The 24,516-nt window shown below is 36.3% G+C and overlaps 1 protein-coding gene across 9 annotated transcripts in view; it reads right to left on the bottom strand.

Annotated features, from left to right (window-relative positions):
- The window catches only part of LOC140137797 (guanine nucleotide exchange factor VAV2-like), an 85,430-nt gene that overhangs the window by 28,705 nt on the left and 32,209 nt on the right, over positions 1–24,516 (bottom strand). For 4 of the 9 annotated variants that reach the window (XM_072159571.1, XM_072159577.1, XM_072159575.1 and 1 more), the window contains exons 6-16: positions 23,265–23,354; positions 22,704–22,772; positions 21,667–21,870; positions 20,745–20,840; positions 18,548–18,619; positions 17,503–17,576; positions 15,916–16,011; positions 14,525–14,548; positions 12,089–12,161; positions 7,000–7,059; positions 616–699 (exon numbers count right to left, since the gene is read on the bottom strand). In XM_072159571.1, the coding sequence (XP_072015672.1) occupies positions 616–699; positions 7,000–7,059; positions 12,089–12,161; positions 14,525–14,548; positions 15,916–16,011; positions 17,503–17,576; positions 18,548–18,619; positions 20,745–20,840; positions 21,667–21,870; positions 22,704–22,772; positions 23,265–23,354 (942 nt within the window). Of the gene's footprint in view, positions 1–615; positions 700–6,999; positions 7,060–9,053; positions 9,072–12,088; positions 12,162–14,524; positions 14,549–15,915; positions 16,012–17,502; positions 17,577–18,547; positions 18,620–20,744; positions 20,841–21,666; positions 21,871–22,703; positions 22,773–23,264; positions 23,355–24,516 lie in introns of all 9 variants that reach the window. The other 5 variants (XM_072159570.1, XM_072159569.1, XM_072159573.1 and 2 more) reach the window with 5 other exon arrangements.

Consider the following 24,516-nt stretch of genomic DNA (forward strand, 5'->3'; position numbering starts at 1 on the left):
TCTAAGCTTTCTTATTCACAGAAGGAATATATTCATATCGACTGCTCAGTGCAAGAAGTGGTAAGTGCAATAGCTGCCCTGTGAATATTTGCCAATTTACGCACAGGATATGTATTGTACTCATCTACACACGGCAGCTTTTGCACTTACCCACTTCTGGCACTGTGCAGTCAACATTTTCTTATTTATTTATATCACAGCTGCTTGGAATGCGCAAAAGCATAGAAATGAATGTAGCGTGCAAATGTCCTTTTTATCAAGGAATCCAACAGCTTTTATCATTACGGGTTGGTGCCTAGATAGATGTTAACCTCGTTTTTGAACCTGACCCGTTTCACAATTCCTGGGATGTGAGGACGGAGTGCATTCCATGTGCGGGCTATAGATGGAATGAAGGACCATTCATGAATAACAAGGCTAGATCTTAGAACTTGGACAGCAAATTTGCGAGATCTAACGGAGCCGCAAAGACGAGGGTCAGTCTGGAGCTGGTCAGTTAGTAGTTGGCACAATAGCTCTGACGCATTACCATAGTACATTTGTCGGAACATTGTAGTGGCACAAACTGCTCTACAGTGTTCCAAAGGCCAAATTTGAAGTTGCAGTAGAACTCACCTTTCCTCTTCCCCTTGGTAGAGGCGGTTCCACTTCATATCTGATTAATTCTATGGTAATGTAATGTTCATGACTGTCTTGGCCCTGCATGAAGAGAAATAAATGGAAAACATTATTAGCATGTTTTGTATCATAGTATACCAAAATCAAGTTGCAATTTAGCTACAGCTACTATCAAACCTGGAAATGCTGAAGAAATTCATGGCATAATGCATCAATGGGTAATAATAGTTAATTTTCCTTCTATTTAAGTGAAATTCAGATATCCTTCAGTACCAAACCACACTTCGCCTACATTTATCAGTTTCTTTGCATGTTTCTTTGCAAGTCAGAAACTTGTTTCAAGAGAGATAATTATCTGATCTTGGTAGTTCTTGTCCCCAGAAACATAATATGTGTGATAGTATTACTAAGGACAATTGACACTTTTAGAAACAATTACCTGATGACCTATTTCATGAAAAAGCACAATCACCATAGATTGCCAAATGAGTTATTCCAGTTGAAATCCATACAATTATATGAAAGACATGACCTTAATCCACACAGGGAGTGAGAAATTCAAATGGGGTTACCTGAATCTGTGATTCCATTTGAAATCTACAACCCCTGAGTGGGAGATTGAAGTCACAACTTATACAGGGGGTGTATGGATTTCAACTGGAATAGTCCAATTGAACTATTTATGCTCATTGATCAATTTGCAGGGTAGTACAAAACATCTCTGAATATGGATTTTTAAAAACAAACTTCCTAAAATTATCATACCTTCATGGGCTATGCAATGGGTCTCACAATGCTTGCACAACATTTTGGTCAGATGCCAAATAATTTTTTTAAAGAGTAGGCCTAAAGTGTGTCTCACACGAAATTTGCAAAAGCCCTACACCTTCTTTTAAATTACTATTTTTTTCTTCTCAAATTTCTGGCATATTTCTTTTTCTTTCTTTCTCTGCTTTGTAGCCAAATCTTTTGAAGGACATACAATGTATAACATAGACCTTTTTTCTATCTCAATATAGTCTAAGATAAGCCAGGGAATTATTATCTAACATATATATACATGTATATATACAGATGAGTACACAAAACTATCAAGTAACATCTGTTACCTATTTGCTTTTCACCTCTCTACTACCTGTCAAATTTCTCCAGCCACTGTCAATATGCAACCCTTCACCAGTGGTGTACATCATTTTTCAGAATTGGAGTGGATGTCCCTCAGGTCTGTGTGCCTCAATTTCCTTGACTGCTCACAAATTTTTCCAACAGAAATATTTCTTACTGTCTAAAATTGTTGATCCCAATTTTTTTTTCACCATGGTGCTCAAGAATCTAAAGAGATGAGGTGTGCAGAGCCATTTTCAAGTTCAATTTTTAAAATAATTTTAACCAAACCGATATTGATTTACAACCATCACATCCAAACCGCAATGCATATTTACCACATTCAACATCTACACGATGCATGGTAGCCCTATAAATTTTCCATTAAATTATGCATTAAACATATACCTCAACATTACTAATAGACAATGTACTGAAGAATTTTGACAGGTAGTTTATTTACTTGACATAATGTACATCAACACTTAAACCTTACAAACTTAATCAATACAAGTTAATAAGATCTCAAATATCCACTTATGTACAAAATAAAGCACAGTTTATGTTCACTGTTTCTACAAAGCAAAACATAATGTTAGGTTTAATGGTGAGTTAGTGTAAGCATTATTCACAATTTATTCATCATGTTTATTGAGATTAAAAAACTAAATCAAATATATTTATGAGTTAGTGTAAGCATTGTTTACATGTTTTATTGGGATGGGGGAAAAAGTACACAATAAAATCAAATTTATTTTATATTGAGTTAGTTCAAGCATTATTTTATGTTTAAAGTAAAATTGGAGAAAAATAAAAGTACAAAGCAACATCAAATTTATTTATGAATCCTGATCTTCAATTTAAAAACAAACAGATTCCTACATTGATAAATGACCACACCTGAAATATTGAACTTTGTTAGTGCATGGTGCTTTATCTATTGCATGGAAGTTAGTCATGTTTGTGTGCGTTAAGTGCTTAGTATACATTTGGTGAGTGTATGAATACTGCAAATCTGGAAACTGAATGATGTTCATCAAAGGATTTGTTTGGAAATATTGGAGCAATAGAAATTTATACATTATAGGGCATTTTGAAGGCAACATTTCAATAGAATAACAAAGATTTGTGGTAAAAAGAGGGCAAGACCTAAAAAAATACATTACATAAAATAATCATTGACTACTGCTTAGTTCCTTTATGAAACTCTTACGGGACGTTTTGAGTTAAAAGACAGAAGGGCTGAAATCACAACTTGTACGTAATTTATAGCCTTCCAGTTCCAATACCAGGGCCGGTAAGTTATATAGGCTGTGAAACAGCAAAGCATTGGCAATCTGCTTTAAACTAAGCCTTGATTTTTTATGAATTTATTTTCATTTTAGGTTTGGGCAGTTTTAGAATCTGGCATGTCACTCCTGCCATACACTGTGATTATTTTGGGAATAAAGCGTGATCACAGAATAAAGTGCAGCTCATGGGTGGAATACCTTGTCTAAAAAACTACATTTAGTCAATGAGTAAAGATGGATAGCTGTAATTATGTTGAAGAATGACACATTAGTACATGACACATAGAGTAACTTGTAAGAGAGAAAATAGAGAAAGAAAAGTTACTGGTGGTGAGAGTTAGATTGAACATTTTTGCACAAAGTAGTATTAAAAAAAACAGACATGACAAACGCATAGTTAGTATATCAAATATTAATTTGAATGACACAAAAACATAATCATGCAACAAATTGTCATCAACGGCAGTTAATTCCTGATATGCACACAAGAGAACTTTGTGCAACTTGTAACAATTAAAGAAGGGTTTGAATTCCTCTAATTCCCAATCCTTGGACAAAGATCACCTCACTATTCAGACTAAAACTAGTTCTTCTTTGAATACTGGACAAAAACTAACACACTTATTCAAAATTAAAATGACTCCTTTGGTGAATACTGACCAAATATTAACACATATTCAAAACTAAAGCTAGTCTTTGTGCGAACACTGGTCAAAGACTAACTCATAATTCAAACTAAAACTAGTCCTTGTAAGAACACTGGCCAAAGGCTAACTCATAATTCAAAACTAAAACTAGTGTTTGTGCGAACACTAGCCAAAGACTAACTCATAATTCAAAACTAAAGCTAGTCTTTGTGCGAACACTAGCCAAAGACTAACTCATAATTCAAAACTAAAGCTTGTCTTTGTGTGCATACTGGCCAGAGACTACAATAACTACAGTAACTGGCCAAAGACTACCTCATAATTCACAGCTTGACATTGACCAAATACTAATATATAATTTTATAAAATAAATCTAGTCCTTATATGAGCACTGATCAAAGACTATAAACTAAGACTAAGGGTGTCACTGGAAGGATGTTGCTTGTACACATTCACCCTGCAGTAGTATCATGATACACCTGTTTTGATGCATTGCAGGCCATGGAAGTATACATTGATGCAGAACTCTCCCATGGATATTGCATGCCCCATTATGTAATCCTACATGGAGGATCCTATCTTAAAGTACAATTCACACCACAGTAAATGAAAAACATAATTGAACAACTCGAGTCTATTAACAATATAAAAACAATTATTATGACAAATAAAAAATGTGACTATTTTATTTTTAGGAATTAAAAAGATTCTGCGTTTAGTATGAACGTGAAGAGAGTTGATGAGACTACTTCCGTGACATAAATCTATGTACAGGCACTGGAAAATAAGTGTCATGCAAAGCTAACACAAGTCTGATGAATATGGGTTAGAAAACAAATGTATCACACAATACTGCCAGTTCGCAATTAATTTCATATCAAACATTATTTCTATTATTTAAAATTTTCATTTTTTTCTGTACTTGATATTGCCAACCCATGAAACACAGCATTTAAAAAAATATGAAGTTGAAGAAGGGGTAGCATATCCTAATGCATGGTTCATGCTGAATTATGAGTCATTTAGTAATTTTTAATCATATTCAGGACCTCCCTTTGCTACTGTTTTCTGTTGGGAAAGACTAGCAGGATTTTGCATGCAAATTACATAAGCCCGGAGACATCATGGACTTTGAGGTCCAGCTGCCAAAAAAAAAAAAAAAAAGAAAGAAAGAAAGAAAGAAAAAAAAGATTTTTTTTTTTTCAGCCATTATAGCCCTCACTCTGATGTTCTGTAACATACATTTTGTACACAACTCTATAAAACTGGTATTTGATGGTGTAATATCTTAATATAACCATGCAAGGTATTCCATATGCAGTTCAGATGTATGTGATATAGGATTTATGGCGTCATCTACACATTAAATTCAGACTTTGGGCAAATGAATCATGAGAGTACTCTGTCCCTTAAAGGGAATGATAAGCAGTCAATCCCATGTACAGAGAGCTATACCAATGTATCTAGCTCAAAAGGAGTAGGGTATAAATCACACAATGTCCCAATCCATCTCTGAATGCATGTGCCCTGAGCAAATTTATGCGTACACACACTGCAAGGCAAAGAACAATGGAAGTTGTCATAATTTGCACGCTATACTTCCAGGCAATGACGTCACATGTCAAGTGGTCTATACACAATCAAAGCACAAGACATGTGTCAAGATTGCACTCATTGGAGGAAGTGACCTGATTATGACATCTACTATTATATTATAAAGCAGTCAAGTTAGCATAATTGGTAAGGTGTTAGGACTCCGGTGCATCGATGTGTAGCGGTGCGAGTTCAAGCCCTGTCGCAGACTCTGTTTGTTCTCATGGAATAAATGAGCTAAATTGCAATTCACTTGGGCAATGAACTACCTGCTTAATTGTCCCAGTTACCCATACAACAAATTGGGGAGCTGATCCTGGCTGGGATTGTTTATTGTGGTTTGAATAGGGTGTGTGCTTCTTTGCTTCCAAGTCCCTGATTGCTGCTTAATTTATTTATTTATTTCTTATTTAACCTGGGGTGACCAATGTTCTCCCTTGGTTCCCAGGTAAATTGTTTGTATGGTGTGTCTTGGGCCTGTCCCAACTCATGGCAAGAGGAAACTCAGATGGCAAAGAACTTTGTTCTGGAAATACATCCAGTGTCTTTTGGGGGATATGGACAGCATGCTGAGTCAAGGTCAACTATCAGCAATGGCTCAAGACTGATATAACTGGAGGGAACTTGTAGTCGCCTGCTCTGCAGCTGAAGGATGATGATGATGATGGGCCTGAGGTTTGTGGATTTATTCCTGTGTGTGTAGTGCACTGTTAATCTTTTTTTTTACTATTATGAACAGTGGCGAATTGACAAGTTTTTAATGTTTGTAAGTGTTCAACAAACAGGTCTCCTGAAAGGTGAAAGCATACATCAAGATGCACAAATTATTTCATATCACCCTAGATGTGCAATTTACCAAGTTTCAGTTCAAGCTCCATGCCAAAATTGGGCTATTCCACTTGAAATTCATACACCCCCTATGGAAGACATGACCTTAATCTCCCGACACAGATGTGTGCATATTTTCAAATGGGATTACCTGAATGGGCGACTCCATTTGAAATTCACACTCCCTGTGTAGGAGATTAAGTCATGCCTTCCATAGTGGGTGTATGGATTGCAACTGGAATAGCCCCTTGCTGTAATAAGTCATGCATGTTTGTGTGTAGGCAATGTATTCATGCATACTATACATGCACAGGTTCTTTGACTTCTATGTAGAAAATGTCAGCATGCTCATGATTTTTGTTCTACATGTTATGTTAAAATGGCAGCATTTTTATTATATAGTGCCTTTTCAATTTGTTCAATGTGCTTATTTATTCTGCTGCTATTGGGATATCACATTATGTGGCTATCAACAGCAACTGCACTGGTATGGCTAATACTAAGAGCTCCCCATTTACACCTGGGTAGAGTGGGACAAGCAAGATAATGTGTCTAGCCCAATGACATAACATGTTGACCCTGACAAGACTTGTGTGACACAACCTTGTGATCATGAGTCAAATGCCTTAATTGTAAGGTCACCATACTCTCAATATAGCATACTCTGTATGCAAATATGCTTTAGCTGAAGATTGTGTGTACACATGTGGGTGTGGGTGAGAGAGGGGGTGTGTATGTGAGTGTTTGTGCATATTTTTGCAAGCATGCGTTTGTATACACAGTTGCCTATGCCATACATTTTACAACCGTTCAAGTCACAGATTTGTCAAATGTTTGGTATTTAGCTGTATGTATGTGAGTGTCAATGCAAATGTATTCATGCAGTCGTGCACGATGCAACATCATTACTAACATACTTTTTGCCAATCAGTTGAGTTGTTAAGGTTCTTCGGGACAGTGATGCTCTGTAATGTTACCTACAAAACCAAAGTTAGAACATTTGTAACTTTCAAGCAGTAACAAAAAAATTACAGCAAGACAGACGCTCAGTAGACTTGCATACGAACCAAAATGTGTTTTTAGTCATGAGCTACTCCACTCTGCAACATAGGTTGAAAAAATGATTGACAAATCGTAGCTGGTCATGTTTGAAGGTGGGTGGTCTGATTTTAACACATGATCTTTACTTCCTTCAACCAAACATTCAGTCCAGCGGTTTGAATGCAATTTGTTTTTTAAGTAGCCCATAAGAACTTTTTTGTTCATGATGCCATCTTGGGTGGCATATGTTGCATGGGATGAGAAAAATATGAGCTTTCACCCGATACCATAATCTGTATTTTGAGGGGTAAAGAGACGGCGGGAAGAGGCTGCCAAACGGAACACCTCCTTTATCCTTAAGTGTATTACTTTTAGTATTTTTAAGCGTTCTACTTGACAACAAAAATGACAGTGTACTAAAACAAAAACAGGTAATTGTTAGTAGAAAGCAACGAAAGAAAGAACAGCAAACAAATAACAGTGTTAGGAAAGAAATATGCATAAGATGCATAAGAAATATGAACTTTTTGTTGTTGTTAGCAGCAGCATTTGTGATCACTTTATTAGTCAAAATAAAAATGTAGTCTAACTAGTAAATGCTAATAGAAGTGAGTAAATTGCCTGTTTATGAAAATTACATTAGCTATTCTAGTTAAAACTCATATACCATATGGAAGACATGGCCTTATAATCTCCCACACAGGATGTGTGATTTCAATTAGAGTCACCCATTCAGGTAAGCCCATTTGAAATTCACACTCTCTGTGTGGAAGATTAAGGTAACGTTTTCCATAGGGGTGTATGGATTTCAACAGGAATAGACTATTAATTGCAGCTTTTTTTAATAGTCACATAATGAAAACTAGGTCATTAGCACAGTATGAAAGCATAATAGCCTTTAGTTAACAAAAAGAAACAGATAGAAAAGAAAATCAAATAGCAGATCCTGACACAATTCAAAGGTCATGGAGCAGGGATGGCAAACCATTTTGGATCATTTTGGCTGGAGTAGAGTAATTGTTAGGTTTGAAGTATCTTTGGAGATACTTTCTTCCAGCACACACCATAACATGTATGATTAAGTTTAAAATTATAGAAATACTATCAGCGAGCAGAACAACCCAGAGAAAATTTAAATTGTATTTTAGATGGTTCCCAAGGAACCAAATGAGACAAGGACTGATTCAATTTTTTGGGACATGAATTGAATTTATTATTTTGTTATGTAACAAGTAGCAATCATCCTGACTTCTGTCAGACGAGGCTTCCCGGGCCACAATGGAAATTGCCGACCCCGGATCCATTGGTTGGTTACCCCTATAGTATCATAAGTAAAAATATGTACAGATACTTCAACGCGGGCAATGACAATGCCAAAGGTCGTAACCTTTGACCTATATAACATGATAGTGATACCCCATATCTAATACTAATGGGAACCATAGGTTGTAATAAACTCACTGTTACCTCTCTTCTTTAAAAGCACTGACAATACAATTTAGGCTCCTACAGTTTTCAGGGATGATTAGTGGTAGAAAGCAAAGTTTAAGGAGTGATAATGTGTTGTTTTCAACTTCTCAACTCATTCCAAATACAATTGGCCTTAACCCCCCGGACACTACTGGTCATATAACAGCATTTCTGATTGGTTGTTAACTTGAAATGCTCATTTCAATTGCCAATTATGACTAGGCTTTAAACTATTCATGGTCAAACTTGTATTTGCAGATGATCTTATTAATACCCTCCTTGATAGGTTCAAAATTGGACACAATATTCATTTTGGCCAATCAGCAGGTAGTTCTCATGGGGTTAACCTCCAATTATTCAGGTTGAATAAACGAAGACATAAACTTTGGAATCTTGGCAGTATTTTGTGATACATTCAACTATGACAAATCAACTACTGGTGTCAAACACATGTACATACCCAATGATCAAAAACCATCTATAAAGAAGAAACACATGAGCAGAGATACCACGAAAAAAAAAAAGAGGGAAAGGGAGGAAAAAATCATGATATACAAATCATTCATTCATATCAACAGATTAATTGAGAGAAGTTGAAAAAAGTTATATAATGAAAGACAACATGTATATATATATAATATATTGTAGTGTTTGTGGCTATACTGGTGAAATAATTGCTAAGCTTATAAATACAATGGATATTGACAAATGTTGTCTGTTTATTTATCACCTTCTTGGCATTTTTCAGTATTTTTCCTTCCCTTTTTATTTGTATTTACCCACTTATTTTAAGTATTTCACTTTCGGGTCTAATCAATAACCCATGAGAAACGGATTAAAAACTGAACTGTAAACTTGTGCAAAGGTTAAAATCAGTCAAGGCTTTGATTTCTCTCTCTGGGTACAACCGTCTTTATTACAGTGCCCCTGATTGGTCAATTACATGATATAATCATCTGAGTAACCAATCAAAAAATAGCTTTCAAATCTCTCGCTCTCGGCTCTCCTGCCAATTCTTACTTCACCTCTGATTGGCTCAATTCATTGTATACCACTCTTTGTAACCAATCAAAATAGTTCTTTGAGGCCTAAACAAACAGACACCATGAGTAAGATTTTATAAAGTATATCAAGTTAGTCACTATATAGGTGCAGTGTGTGATTTTTCCAGACAGTGCAAAAGCTATAAGCTGACCACATTCCCACACAAAGTATACATTGTTAGCCAAAGTTTCAATTTTAAATACAAAAGTGAGAATGAAAACTATTTCAAGTAAATATTTATGTACTATAAGTGAAAAATATGGCTGGATACTACAGGAGTCAAAATATATAGGCTGCGTAACATAATTCTATTTTAGATCTATAAGACAACTAAGATACCATCCATCTAAGTCCATGTATTTTCTACTACAATTACATTAAACATAACACAAAAAGAAAGTCCAAACTTCTTTGAGGGGTTGTAATTTCTTAATTTCATATGCTACAGTTTGATACCTCACTTGCGTCAATGAATTCAAAATCTTCCAAAACACTGTAAAAGTGGAAATTTTCACGTGATTAATTGTTCGCGCTTTGCCAATTTGCAACTGTTTCCTTGGTTTTAAACTCATGATTCTAAGTTTCCTTACATTGACCTATACACAAAAGGAATAAATTCATGCGTTGTTATTTTTGCGGTAGCAGCTTGGAACGTGAGAAGCGCGAAAATAAATGAAGTGTAAAATGTCCACTTTTAAAGTAAACTGAGCTCAAAAAGAAACTTATAATTTTTCACAAGGTCATATCTTGAAATCCTGTCCATCAAATTGAACCAAAATTACACACAGATTTACTTCAATACTCTACTCTTAACACATGTCAGTAACCAAGCAGTTATCCTACTGACACAACAGCAAAATGCACTGACGTAGGACAGCTTCCTGGACCACATTCACACACAGCCCAGCCCTGTTTCATGAAAAAAGTGTATGAAAAGCAGAAAGCAGCATCATCTGTGCAAGGATCTTGTGTGCATTCTCACAGATTTTTTGTCCTGGGTGCCAAATGTTGGGCTGTGAAAGTGAAGGAAGTCCAGGAAGCTGTCCCATGACAGTGCATTTTGCTGTTGTGTCAGTTGGACAACTGCTTGGTTACTGACATGTGTTTTGAGTAGAGTATTAAGGTAATCCTGTTTGTAATTTTGGTTCATTTTGATTGACAGTATTTTAAGATATGACCTGTGATTCACAAGTTGTAAAAAATTATAAGTTTCTTTTTGAGCTCAGTTTAGATTGATTTCACAAGCACTGGTGCAATTTGAAAAGATGTAACATCTCTTACTGTGTAAAAGGATATACTTTAATGGGTATTGGTCAAGCACAATGTTCTACAATTTGAAAAGCCTGTATTTGGTGCGGAATTGATGAGTTACACTGACCGTCACTCACTAAAGTGTAAGTTCAGCCGAGTGCAACATTCAAGGCCTAGCAATTTGACACCTGGATAAGATTTTGAATTATTTTGACACATGGGACCTATCAACCTGCAGCTAAACAAATTCTTCACATGTTTCTATCAATTTTACTTCGTTTAATCAATCGTATCAAAAATTATGATCATTCATAGAAGTGTAGACTGCCTTTTTGTGCTGTGTTTGCTAAGAAAGAAGGTCATTTATGCTTGGTTTAAGATGAGAGTATAAACAGTCCTAAGATATAGGCCTACCTTATTTTTATCAACTAAATTTATAAACAAAATGACATTTTGCTTGACAAAACCAAGTGAATTTTTACTCACTACAATATTTCGTCATTCACATCGGAGGACTTTATCAGGTATGATTGATATGGTCATCTCCACTTTTCCAGAAAACTGGTTTTCGGTATTGCATGCTTTGTCTATTTTCCAGTCTTTAAAACCGGATAATATATGTGACTTAGGAAATATGTCACATAGGAAATGCGCCACATATACGATCCTCTTTTAAAGACTGGAAAACAGACTAAGCAATACTGGAAACCAGTTTCCTGGAAAACAGGCGGCAAATGGCATGATCGAGCCGGCAACTTGTGAAACCGCTCGGCCGTATGGCATTTTCCATATACTCGTTAGTTTTGTGGGGTTCATTATCGAACCCCAATGGTTTTAGCTTGTATTTATATTATTTATTAAAATAGCCCTATTTGTTTGTGATATTTCAAGCGTTTTAAAATTTCAAATTTTAAAATAAAATAATCCCATTCAATTACACGGTTGACGATGAAATTTACTGAATTTAGAGAATGCACGGCGACCACCACCTGCTGGAAAAGTGGATCAGATGACCATATCAGTCATACCTGATGGAAGTCCTCCAATGTGTAGGGCAAAATATTATAGTGATCAAAAATTTACTTAGTTTTGTCAAACAAAATGTCATTTCGTTTATTTAATCAACAAACCTGATGAACTTATTCAACAAACTAAATTTATGATAATCAATTACTATCAATTAACGTTGTTGCTACTTACCCTGTTACTTCTGTTGCACACCAGCATGACCTTGTCAAACAAGAAACACTGCTTTAGCTGAGGATTATTGGCGCTGTATGAAGAATTAACAAATAAAAACAAACGCAAATGATTACCGTGATACAGTCCATTTAAATTGCCCAAAATTAAAAAGTGTAAATAATAGCCACTTTTGAGCAGAAAACATGTGGTATAATATTTTGCAGTAAACCTTTGACGACCGCAACTACTGTGATGTTGCAAAATCGGAGCTAACAATGCGTACAGCGCAGTTCATTCATAAATTTCTACTCGGCAACAGCAGATTGCCTCAGCAGCCAATTGGAGACAAGTGCATCCAACGCAGTAAATACGCGATGTATGCTTAAAATCACATGCTTGTCAAAGGTTTACTGCAAATGATTATAAGCCACATTGTTCATTATGTGACACACTGAAAACAAACTGAATTTTGAGAGATAAGTGTGCAAAACATCATCATCTTTATCTATAATACAAAATAAAATAACATTGACTGATAGCAAATTATTAAATTTGAGACAATAAACAATAAAAGTGCTTGATCTTTAAAATCATACACATACACGGCTATGCAATTATTCAGTGCATAGAGGGGATTCATGCTATTGCAGCATTTGCATGAGTTTCCAAAACACCTTTGCCACACAAACTTGATACTTTTACCACATAATGCATGCATACCATAAGTCTGTAATAATCCCTGTCAGTAGAAGCCAGGGTTGCCAAACCCTCAATTTAGTAGCCCAATTGGGCGACTTTTGAAGATTTTCCCCGCGACTTTTGACAATTTCCTGTCTCATAGAAACCAATGGTTAAGAAAAAATTTGGGCGACTTTTCAACATTGGCTCCCGCGATTTCCGATAGTTTCATGTCCCATAGAAACCAATGGTAAAGAGAAAAATTAGGCGACTTTTTCGATTATTTGACCCATGATTCAGGCGAAATCTTTTGGCAACCCTGGTACAAGTAGGTTAATACATCTCCTTTGCAATACGCATACAGCTCTGAGGTTCATCCATCTCTTTATTATACAAAGACAATTGAGCACTTTGGTGATTAAAAGGTGGGTCACAGTGGAGCATGACCTAGCAGTGTTTGCACTCAAATATTGAGATAAATAAAGCTTACAAACCAGACAAATTGTGAATTATAAACCATAAATGAAGATGCCACTAGACATACTTCATTTCCCAAGTTCTGATAGAGACTGACACACTACACAAGGATAACAGCACATATCTTGCAATTATGCTATAAATTGACTTGTTACTAACTGTAATATTCCAAGCAGTTTCAACAATAGAGCAAAATATGCTTTGTGAAGGGTAAAACAGTACATTCTATCTAAGTATTACTTAAAGATTTAACAAAACTAAGAAGTTTGACTTTCAAAAAAAAGGTCATAGCCATGAAATAATATCTAAAGAGTCTAGAAACACTTTGTTCTATATCACTTTTCAAACTGCACTTTTGACAAGCACTTTTGACAATCAACACCATAATTCCACATTGCATGAAAAGAAGGGAAAAGGAAATCAGTGATTTAGGAAGGTAGGAAATACATTGTAATGCATCCATGCTTACTGAACAATAAAGTGAAACATATGAAGAGTTCGGAAACAAAATATAATGTACTCAAAAGGCTGCCGTGTATATTTTGCTGTATTAATATTCCTATTTTATGCAGAAAGATATTTTTATATAATGGGTGATGCACTAAATACAATGAATATAGCACTGAAAGCTCATGCCCATTCAAAAAAAGGCAATACGCACACTAACCATAAAATAAAAACTATCGATAACAATATTGGTTAATAAATACATAAGGCAGCTATTGCATGTTGCACCGGAACTCTCCATACAAATACATTACGTGTTTTTCCATACTAACAGGTATAGTACAAAATATCAATAGATTTTTTTTTGGTGCATTCATGGTTGTGCAGTTTCACTTTCCGCAAAGCTGATAATATACTCATCTTCAAATAAATTTTCTTCTTCTTTTTTCCTTTTCTTCAACCTGAATGCATCATTCACTGTTCAGACACTGTTCTCCCATTATACGCAAGGCAGCATGTACTGACAGCCACACGTTACCCTGATCGGAACTGGCTTGCATCTGCCTCACAATTCAAATGCAGCAATGGAAAGCAGATAATTATTAATGATCTTTGGCTCAACAGGGATCACACTCAAGACCTGTTTGCACCAGAGTTGCAGACCACTTGACCACTGTATCATGCTGCTCTCTTTTCGTACCACTTTGTCTACTTTCCTTGTTCACTTTCATGATGAGGATATTTTCAGCTTTGAGATATTACTTAAACTTCACTAAGATCACAATCTTGCCCTCTATAGCCAATAATAGGGAAGGAAAAAATGCATCACAAATATCCACCTGCCATACTTACATCTCTAGTACGGGAAAACTAAATCTGTCAAATAATGAAGGGTATAGTAAGCAATATATTCCAATTTATAACCAGATTCTTAAATTCCTCACAATGAAACATTACTAGTAGCCTGAAGAAATAATACACTAGACATCTAGAATAGAAATGCCAGTGATGTCAAATAATCCTAAAGTGGGGAAAAACTTACTTTTGCAAATTGAACAAAAAATTTAATGAAATCAGAAATTGCCCTGTAAACTGGCATCTCTGATCCAGGATATGAACCCAGGACCAGGGTCTATTGGTTTGATGTTCTACTAACTGAGCTAAGGACTGAGGCAAACTGATCCTTAATATTATACAAATATATACTGCCATGAGAGGTTCTGGTTAAAACTATGGGCCCGAGGTGAGATCAATAGTACTATTTTCCTGAGGGCGCAGCCCAAGGAAAATAGTATTAATTGATCTGAACGAGGGACCATAGTTTTAACCAGAACTTCGAATAAAGGCAGTATATATTTGTTTTATATACTTCATTAATATGTTCTTTGTTCATTGATTGGTTAAAAGAAAATTATTTGACGTTTTGACTCCCCAGCTTCTATCCTGAGTGAACAGCACGACACCCTAGCCTATATTTTGCCCTTTAAAAAAATCGAATAGGCTAAAATCGGACTAACCAATTACAGCAGCGCAAAGTCACGCTATGGCAGTTTCGCGTGCGTGAACTGTTCCGTCGCATCGAATGCGCGCACGCGGATGGCATGGTCAAAGGTACTATTTACGGCTTGGAGGTACTATTTACGGCTCATCCGGGACATTGAAAATACTATTTACGGCTTAGAGGTACTATTTACGGATAGGAGTACTGATAGTAGAACTATTTTTGGTCATGTGATCCACTTTTAACCAATCAATGAACAAGAATATATTAATGAAGTATATAAAAGGAAATAGCAGTTTTCAATGTTTCAATTATGTACATCTGCCTTGAATGTTGCTCTCCCAACATACTAGTTGCAATGCACAGTTTGTGCGCTGAAATGACCATATAATCAACTTTCGACATGAAATATTTTCTTCCCTGCCTTACAAGTTTCCATGTGACATCTAACCCAACCCAAACACTGTACTTTCAGCATACAGGGTGCCAGAATAAGCAAGCTTCTTTCCATTTCATCATGATTTATTGGCCTATATGAGGAGATAATAATGCTCTTCTAATGCCACACACTGCAGCATGCTCAAATTTGTAAAAACGCAAAGCGGCATCTTTGTCATTTTCCTAGGTCCCTATACATTTCTTCATGTTCCCTGTGTAATCAGTAAAACACTATCTTTGTAATATTTTGAAGACCCTTCATAAAACTGAGATACAACTTTTGTTACTAATCATTGACACTCACCTTTTTGTCCTTGCAATGTTGATTTTGAGTTTAAGTTCTCCGTCTATCTGTGGTCTCCCATACTCAATGAGCTCTAACCCTGAATAGTTTGTCAGACTGGTAATGGAAGAAAGAAAGCACACAAGACACAAATGAATCAAATAAACTATGTGGTCTGATCTGATCACACCGAAAGGAGGCAACTTTGAAAATTGAGTTTATATTATCATCATCATTTTGTCATTTAAGGGGGGTACTACATCTCATTAAAGACCGCGTCGATATGAAAAGCCCGCAAAAGCTTACGCATGCCTTACAAGACTGAGTAGATTGTTGCAACAGGACTGCCTGAGAAACTGATACGTCTCGAACGCTTCAGTGAAGAGCACCCCTGCGAAGCTTGTCTGTCTCACAAAAGGCAACAAACACATGAATTCACGACAGACTTCACAGGCTCCCTGACCGTCAGCGACATGATCAGGTGCAAGACTTACATGTTCTAACGTTAAGGGGGTACTACAACCCTGTGGTAAATTTGTGACTACTTTTGCATTTTTCTCAAAAATTAATAACACAGTGGTAACAAAAGTTATGTATATTATAGGGGCAAGGAATCCAATTACTACACTGGAATTTCAGTGACCCAAGACAAGTGGTTCGTTATTTATGATAAAAAAATTAGGTACCGCTAGGATGTACCTCATTTCCGATCATATATACTGAACCGCTTGTCTTGAGTCACTGAAATTTCAGTGTAGTAATTGGGATCCTTGCCCCAATAATATGCATAACTTTTGTTACCAGTGTGTTATTATTTTTTGAGAAAAATGCAAAAATAGTCACAAATTTACCACAGGGGTGTAGTACCCCCTTAACCAAGTATGCTATTGCTGAAATCCTTATATACCTAACATACATTTGGTTGCACAGTTAACTAATATTTACACTTTACAGTAGTTGTATCAGTTTACTCAACTCTGAAGTATGGCAAATTCATAAATTAATACCATAGCAATACATTTGAAATCACAAAACCACAAGTAAAATTTGTCATGCCAGGGACTTGTGTGCATGTACACGCTTACATGTTAAATTCCTTGTTTTGGAGGGAGCAGCTAAACATTGCTGTTTTATTCTGTAGTTTTATTGCTGATATCAACAGAGAGATCATCAATCTTCTTGTCATGTTGAGTGGCAATGACTACCTGATATTCCTCTTGAAATAATCATGTGAATTACATGATCTTTTGCTTGTTTTCGTTGTTGAAAGGGATTCAAACATTTTTCACTGTTGGTTCATTCATTCGTTCATTCATTCATATTTATTCGGCAAAATCGACAAGAACAATAAATATAATCAATCACAAATTATCACAAATTTAGCATATATGAAATACATGGATACAAGCAAAGACACCAAAAAGCCGAAATGCCTGGATAACCCATAAAGTCTAGCTGCAAATGTGTAAACTTATTTCCAATGGGGTTCTCAAGCGAGGACAGTTTTACCTGCCCAAGTGAAGCAAACCATGTAGATGTGCTGGACGCAAGTTGTTAAACGGTGATGCACAACAGTGAAATACAATTGAATCCCTAAATCACACCTACCTGGCTTGGATTTGCTGGTTGGTTTGCATATGTTCATGATCTCTCTTCACCTCATTTACAAACAATGATATATCCTGTTAACATACAACATGATATTAAAATCAGGGCTTCATTAATAGAACTGACCACTTGCTTACACCTGAGGCAGATGTCAGAAACTATGTGTGTGGAAGTAGTGAGAACCCACATTTAATTTGGACCATCCATCTCTACAGACTATACCATTACCTTGCTGTGGCATTGATGTCATTGCGCATTTCATTAGGCACAGCTTCCTTGTAGCTAGTGGATGCTCAAAGTGCTGGCATACGCACGCACATGCTTAAAGACACCGCATAGATGCGCGTGTGAGACGTTACTGCCACATCAGGATGAAAAATATTAAAAAACACCCTAATGCTTTTAAGCCCACATCTCCCATTGGTAGTATGTACCATACAGGTCCACAGTAGATGTGTCTATGACATGTTCTTTAGCAGAAAAAGTTTAAATGTCTGGTTATATTAAGGGTATAAAATGTTTTAATAACATTCAAAAGACATTGTTGAAAACATGATTAAAACATTCCACCATGTTATTTCAGAGTTGACCAAATACTAGTATGTTGCAAAAATGTTTACCAAAAATATTTTACAATAACTTTTTGACAACATATTTAAAATGTATATAGTTGTAGTGTTTTTCATATAAAACTTTCATGTTTACATGCCCTTTATAAAACCTGACATTTAAACGTTATTAATTCAAATTATACAACCGAAACGTTTTTGCAACACATTTATAACAATTAGAAGAATTTTTTGACTTCAACACTACTTAAAATTTGATCGCTTACCGGGAGCGCTTTCACAGTACCAACTGCGTCCTCAGCCGGATGTTATGGCTCTGATGGTTTATGGCTTTTATAACATTTTAAGAAATATTTTTGTTTTGCTGGGTACAAAGTTTGAGTCTGCACTTGCATAGTCTTGCATTTATACCCTGAAACATACATAAGTGTGGGTGTGTATGTGAGCATACAGGTGCATGTTTAATAATTACTTACTTGCATAGCCTCCAAAGCTTTGTTTAATTGCTCTTTCTCTGGATGTGTCTTCTCTGTGTGTTTTATTAATTCCTACAGGAAAAACAAACAAACATGATAATATTGCAGCAGATCATCAATTCAGGGTCATTTTTAGAAGATCATGGTTCTGCTATAGACGAATCCAACGAGCTAAGTCATGGTCGGCCAGATTGCGTAAGTAAAAGACGCCTAACACCTAGAGAAGATGCAAGGACGAGGAGGGTTAATAGAATAATATATACAATAGAGATAATTCTGCAGGTAATCCCGTCGCATCTATTCATACATAGTCCTTTTGTTTGCAAGTACATCCATTTGTAGCGTTTGATATGGTGTAGTTAATCCGATTATTATGTCACTTTAACAGCGAATAGACCATGTAGAAGCTGTGTGTTTTGCCGCAGGGAACTATAGGGACTATTGTGTTGTAAACTTTAATCATTCTTTTGTCTACCTGTGTTTTCGCTTGAAGGTGTAAAACGGGTGATGGAATGCAGTTTAAAATTTCCGCCAAGGCCGAATCATTTCACATTTTGGGTGCATTGTAGCCGACGGCTACCCAACTAAAGGCTGCTAGTCAGGTGTAGGAATGCGTGGATTTGGATTCGTCTATAGGAACAGCCCATTAGTCTGAAGGGTCATTCATTGGAGAAAAATGGTTAAAGTTAGGGTTTTAAGGCATTTTAGGTTAGGATTAAGGTTAGGGAAAATGTTAGGGGTAGGGTTAGCATTAATGTTAGGGATAGAGTGAGGCTAGGGTTAGGGTCGGAGTTAGGATTAGAGCCAGGGTTATGTTTAGGGTTAAAGTTAGGCCTAGGGTTTAGGGCATTTTAGGTTAGGGTTAGCATTCGAGTATTAGGGTTAGGGTCAGAGTTAGGATTAGAGCCAGGGTTATGTTTAGGGTTAAAGTTAGGCCTAGGGTTTAGGGCATTTTAGGTTAGGGTTAGCATTCGAGTATTAGGGTTAGGGTCAGAGTTAGGATTAGAGTCGGGATTATGTTTAGGGTTAAAGTTGGGGTTAGGATTAGGGCTTAGGTTCGGGTTGGGGTAAAGTTTTGGGGTAGGGTAGGTAAGTAAGGGTAAGGATTAGAGTTTATAACCAACAAGTTTCTGGGATTTTAGACTAATGACCCTTCGGGCTATCAATTGTGACCGTTACTGTAGAAAAAATGACTACAATATATAAATGAGATGTAGGGAACTGTTATCGATATGCTTAAGGGAACAGAATATGACTACTTCACTTTTCAGTATAGCATTGTTGTTCTATATCTAATTTGGCACAAGTTACAGTAAGGGACCTCAACAAAACCAGATGTGCACACATACTGCAGGGGGAAAAACAAATGATGACCAACTGTTTGCTATGACTTCATATGTGACATGATCTGGTCCATGGGGGGCCAAAGGTGGCAAATTTGAAACTGAGATAAAGGTACAAATATGGAGTAAAAAAACAGTAAAATATATAAGAAAATATAGACATCAAAAAACTTCATAACTTTTGAACCAAGTATGCTAGACCTTTGGTGTTTTCAGTAAATGATAGCCTATTGTATGTATAATGTAATAATTACAGTAACTCAATGCCTCCTTTGGCCCCCATAGACCAGATCGTGCAGGAGTGTAGCAAGAGCATCAGGGGCCCATGGACAAGGAGCAGAACGGGCAGATTTACCTTATGGGACCCTGGGCCAGGCCAAAATCTGGAACCCCAGAACTCACGTTCCGACGAAGGCATGTGCACTCAAGTCAGTGGCCAAATTTTGGTTTACATATAATATAGAAGGGGACTAACATATTTTGTTCCGATGTTAGTAGGGCATTTTGCGCGCAAAGCACACGAAAAAATTCTATTTCAGACTATTTTAACCCCAGATCAATATGAATTTCGCCATCTGAATTCGCGCTATTTTGGCAACAACACATGCTGTTATTGGGGATAAAAGAAAGATGCATATAGAAATTGTGGGGCCCTAGACTCATTTTTCACGCAAGTGAGGCTGTCAAATTTAAAAACTCTGGTTCACCACCAACTGTATCCGTTACAACTTACAAAACAAATTGGTTTCGGCATTTTATTAAATAAGCATGAGCCACTATGTACCTATTATATGCTTGCTGGTGGAGCAGCTCAGCTAAATATTTCAAACAGAAAACCTGTGCTAGCAACTTACCCTTAGTAAAAGATGATACTTGAGAATTCTCTGCATGGGTACACTCAACATGTCCCGTAGTCTGAAGCGTCCTTCATTGGCTTTCAGCTGGCATTCCTAGCAAAATGAATGCACCAATAGCAAACATACCTCAGTCATTACAATACCTACTATATGTTGTTATTAAGGAGATTGATTGCAGACATAATAAGGAATTAGTGCAATAAGCCCCATTTGCAATAGCTGCCAGGTGTCAGATGTGTACAATACAGAATGCAGAAATTGTGAAAATTCTATAGGGCAGCTATTGCAGATAGGACCTTCTTAACTAATCCCTTGGATTCATTTTCTCTAATATTTGTTCGGCACTGAAAAACTCTTTGAAAAAAATTTCAGACATGCAAAAAGCAAACACACAAAAAAAGCTGTCTATATGCACGGGCAAATAAGAAAGTAACTAACCACCCGTTCCATGAAACCTGGCCCACACCACTGTAAAAACTGTCCACCAATTTAGAGTACATCAATTTGTAAGAGTAACGGAATGGCCGCTAAATAAAACATGAAGGCCTATATGCCGTCTATGTGCCGTGTAATGAAGAGACCATAGAGCCCTAATATATTTTTGTAACATCAATATAGAATTAGCCCCGCCCTGCACCTGTCAATCACCATGCACAAACACAAATCCAGTGTCAAAATTAGGGGCTATAATGGGTGACAAAAATGTCAAAACAAATCCATAGGTAGCTCTGTAACATATTTTATTTCTAAAAAGTAATTAACCAAACTATGAAAGAGAATCGTATTTAGAGCTTCCAGAAAAGATGAGAAAAGATGTTTTTATTTATGCCTCTTACACAAGGTCCAGCTCTGACACTGTCCTCAGTTTTGTGATCACAGTGGAGCCTCTCATAATCTAGTACTCTCTTTTGCTACTCACATCAATTTTCCTCTTGATATTCAGGTCTTTACACACTTCATCAATATGATCTTGTGCTGGTATAAGGTTGGAGCAATACAACCCATAGATGATGAACTGTCCTTTGTGTTTGATGAATGTTTCACTAATAGTGCCGGCACCTGGCTTGGCATTCACAGCATTGTCCAAATCATTATAGAACACCTTGTGGCGGATGTGTAGCTCCTATAGAAAGAATTGGGTTAGTACGAAAACTATAATTAAAGACAGAGATAAAAAGAATTTATCGCGTCTGATGTCACTGTCAATTACGATCCTTGATTGGTTTACACAGGTTAATCAGCGCCAAAAGGAAGACCGATCTATCTGGTGCTGATCGGAGAAAAGGAATAGCAGCAAATGGCGAAAAATTACATACTTTTACAAGGCAAAAAGCAGCTTTTCTAGGCACTGTGGACATGGTGCCTTCGGTTAAGAAAGTTTCCTACTATAAAGACCTAACTTTTGAGATGGTTTGCATGTCGAAAGGTGCAAAATTAACAATAAGGCGCCCGGTTATAAATCCGCGTTCAGCAAGTCATCATCACGACACTTGTAAACAAACCGTGCTCGAGTTTGATTGACAGATGACGTCAGACGCAATAAATTCTCTTTATCTTTGTCTTTCATTATAGTTAAACATTTCTTGGTAATACGCATCAAGCGGGGTGTTTATGGGATTGTGCGACCTCCGTCAGTTGTACCTAAACGTGGCACAATTCATCCAACCGTGAGTGTTTGAAGGTTGGTCAGCATTAGAAAGATTGTATTTAAGTGATTTGTCCAACTATTTAATGATCTGAATTCCAGCAAGAGAAGCATTTCAAGGGCTGTGAAGATCAGCAACATAGGGGATTTTCCCTGATCAGGTTCAAGACTGATCCAGTCCCAGATCAGCCGATCCCCAATCTACCGATTCTGGATCAGCCAACACTAATGTTTTCAACTATAACTGATATTCAAAGCTGCAAAGGTGGCAGGTGGATCAGATTCAGATAGTGACACAATTGTATTCTTACCTCTATGTTCATGAAGATCTTTTCTCTGTCTGAGGCACTGAGGAATGTCCTCAAAGGTCTGATAAAAAACTGCAAGGACAACAAATGAAATCATGATTTATAAAACTGTATAGTGTAATAAATATTTTCGCAGGGTTAAAATTTGCAGCTGCCTGTTCGACCGCGAAAAGAGTGAAAATTAACTCCCGCGGACATTTCCCGCTATACAGTATTCCACAACAATCCATCTTGGTGTTCTTTACAACTTTTAGCAAATGGTAAAATATAAGTTATTGGCCTCTAAGAACGCTTTTGATTGGTTACAAAGCACGCTATATCTTATTGTGCCAATCAGAGATATGGTAAGCATAGTCAGTAGGACTGAATAGGATTAAGATTAAATTGCTAAGAGATTTTAAATTTTGACTGATTATGCAGATGATTATACTGTAAGAAAGGCATTCGCTAACTTGCTACTTTGCTTATATACTGAAAGAGCTTATTTGCCGACCGCGTTTTGAATAGGCTGTAATACAAGTGTGGTTGGTAAATAAAATCAGAAATTGCGAAAAGTTAACTTACACTTATGACTGAGTTGAGGGCTTCTACATAATTCTTTTCTGTTTCTACTATCTCCATGATGCAGTAATCTCGCTTCTTTTTCTCTTTTGGCTGTAAAATCAGAACATAATACAATGAGTGTAAACAAAATTGGTTTATATAAAATATCATTTCCTTGTAAAAGAACAAAGATTTCCACGCACTGGAAAACAGGGTTGGCGCGATTTAAATCAATTGATTTAAATCACGATTTAAATCGCGATTGAAATCAAATGATTTTTTTTTTTAAATCACTGATTTAAATCAACTTGTTCAATTTTTACCATTTTTGATAAATTTAAGTTAATTTCTTCCTTGAATTGACTGTTTTACTTCATTTGTAATGCTTCTACACCTTTTGGGTACAATTAAATACCTCTATGATGTAATTTTATCTATTACTAAAAAAATCATTTTCAAGGTGCAGAATTCAACAGGTTTTTTCCCATGATTTTTACCAAATTTTTTCTGTGAAATTTTCACATCTGAAAACGTGTTTTGACTTTTTGTAAATACATGATAGGATTGTGCATATGTGTAGTATTCCACTGGTCTCTTTTGACTTTATCATGGTGTATAGCAGTTCTTGGAATTAAAAAAATTAAAAAAATCGATTTAAATTAAAAAAATCCGATTTAAATCAAATAAATCGATTTTTTTTATATATTTTTTTTTAATCAAAAAATCACCAACCCTGCTGGAAAAAAACTTCCATGGATTCAAAACTTGAAATAAAATGGGCTATTCCAGTTAATATCCATACATCCCTATGGAAGACACGACCTTAATCTCCTACCCAGGCAGTGCATATTTCAATTGGAGTAACCCATTCAGGTAACCCATTTGAAATTCAAGCTCCCTGTGTGGTAGATTAAGGGTATACCTTCCATAGGGGGTGTATGGATTTGTTGAATGCAAGAAGGTCATATGTGCATAATGTTGTTGGGCAGAAAAAACCTCCTATGTTCTTGTGGCCCCTGAACATGTTTAAAACAAAACTGCTAACATGTTACATAAGAGGTATTGCTTTAAACATGTTCAGGGGCCAAGGACACATAGGTTTTTCCTGCCCAACGACGATAAGCACTTATGGCACTTTTGAATTCAACTGTAGGTATGGCAGTTTATCAAGCAAAATGCAATGCTATAGAAAAATTGCAGAAGAATCTTAAGGTATACTTTGTATTTAGAAAGTTGTGAAAACCTTATGAATGGTTATAGGCTTAATGATTGC

This window comes from Amphiura filiformis, chromosome 17 (assembly GCF_039555335.1).
Source record: "Amphiura filiformis chromosome 17, Afil_fr2py, whole genome shotgun sequence".
Taxonomy (NCBI): domain Eukaryota; kingdom Metazoa; phylum Echinodermata; class Ophiuroidea; order Amphilepidida; family Amphiuridae; genus Amphiura; species Amphiura filiformis.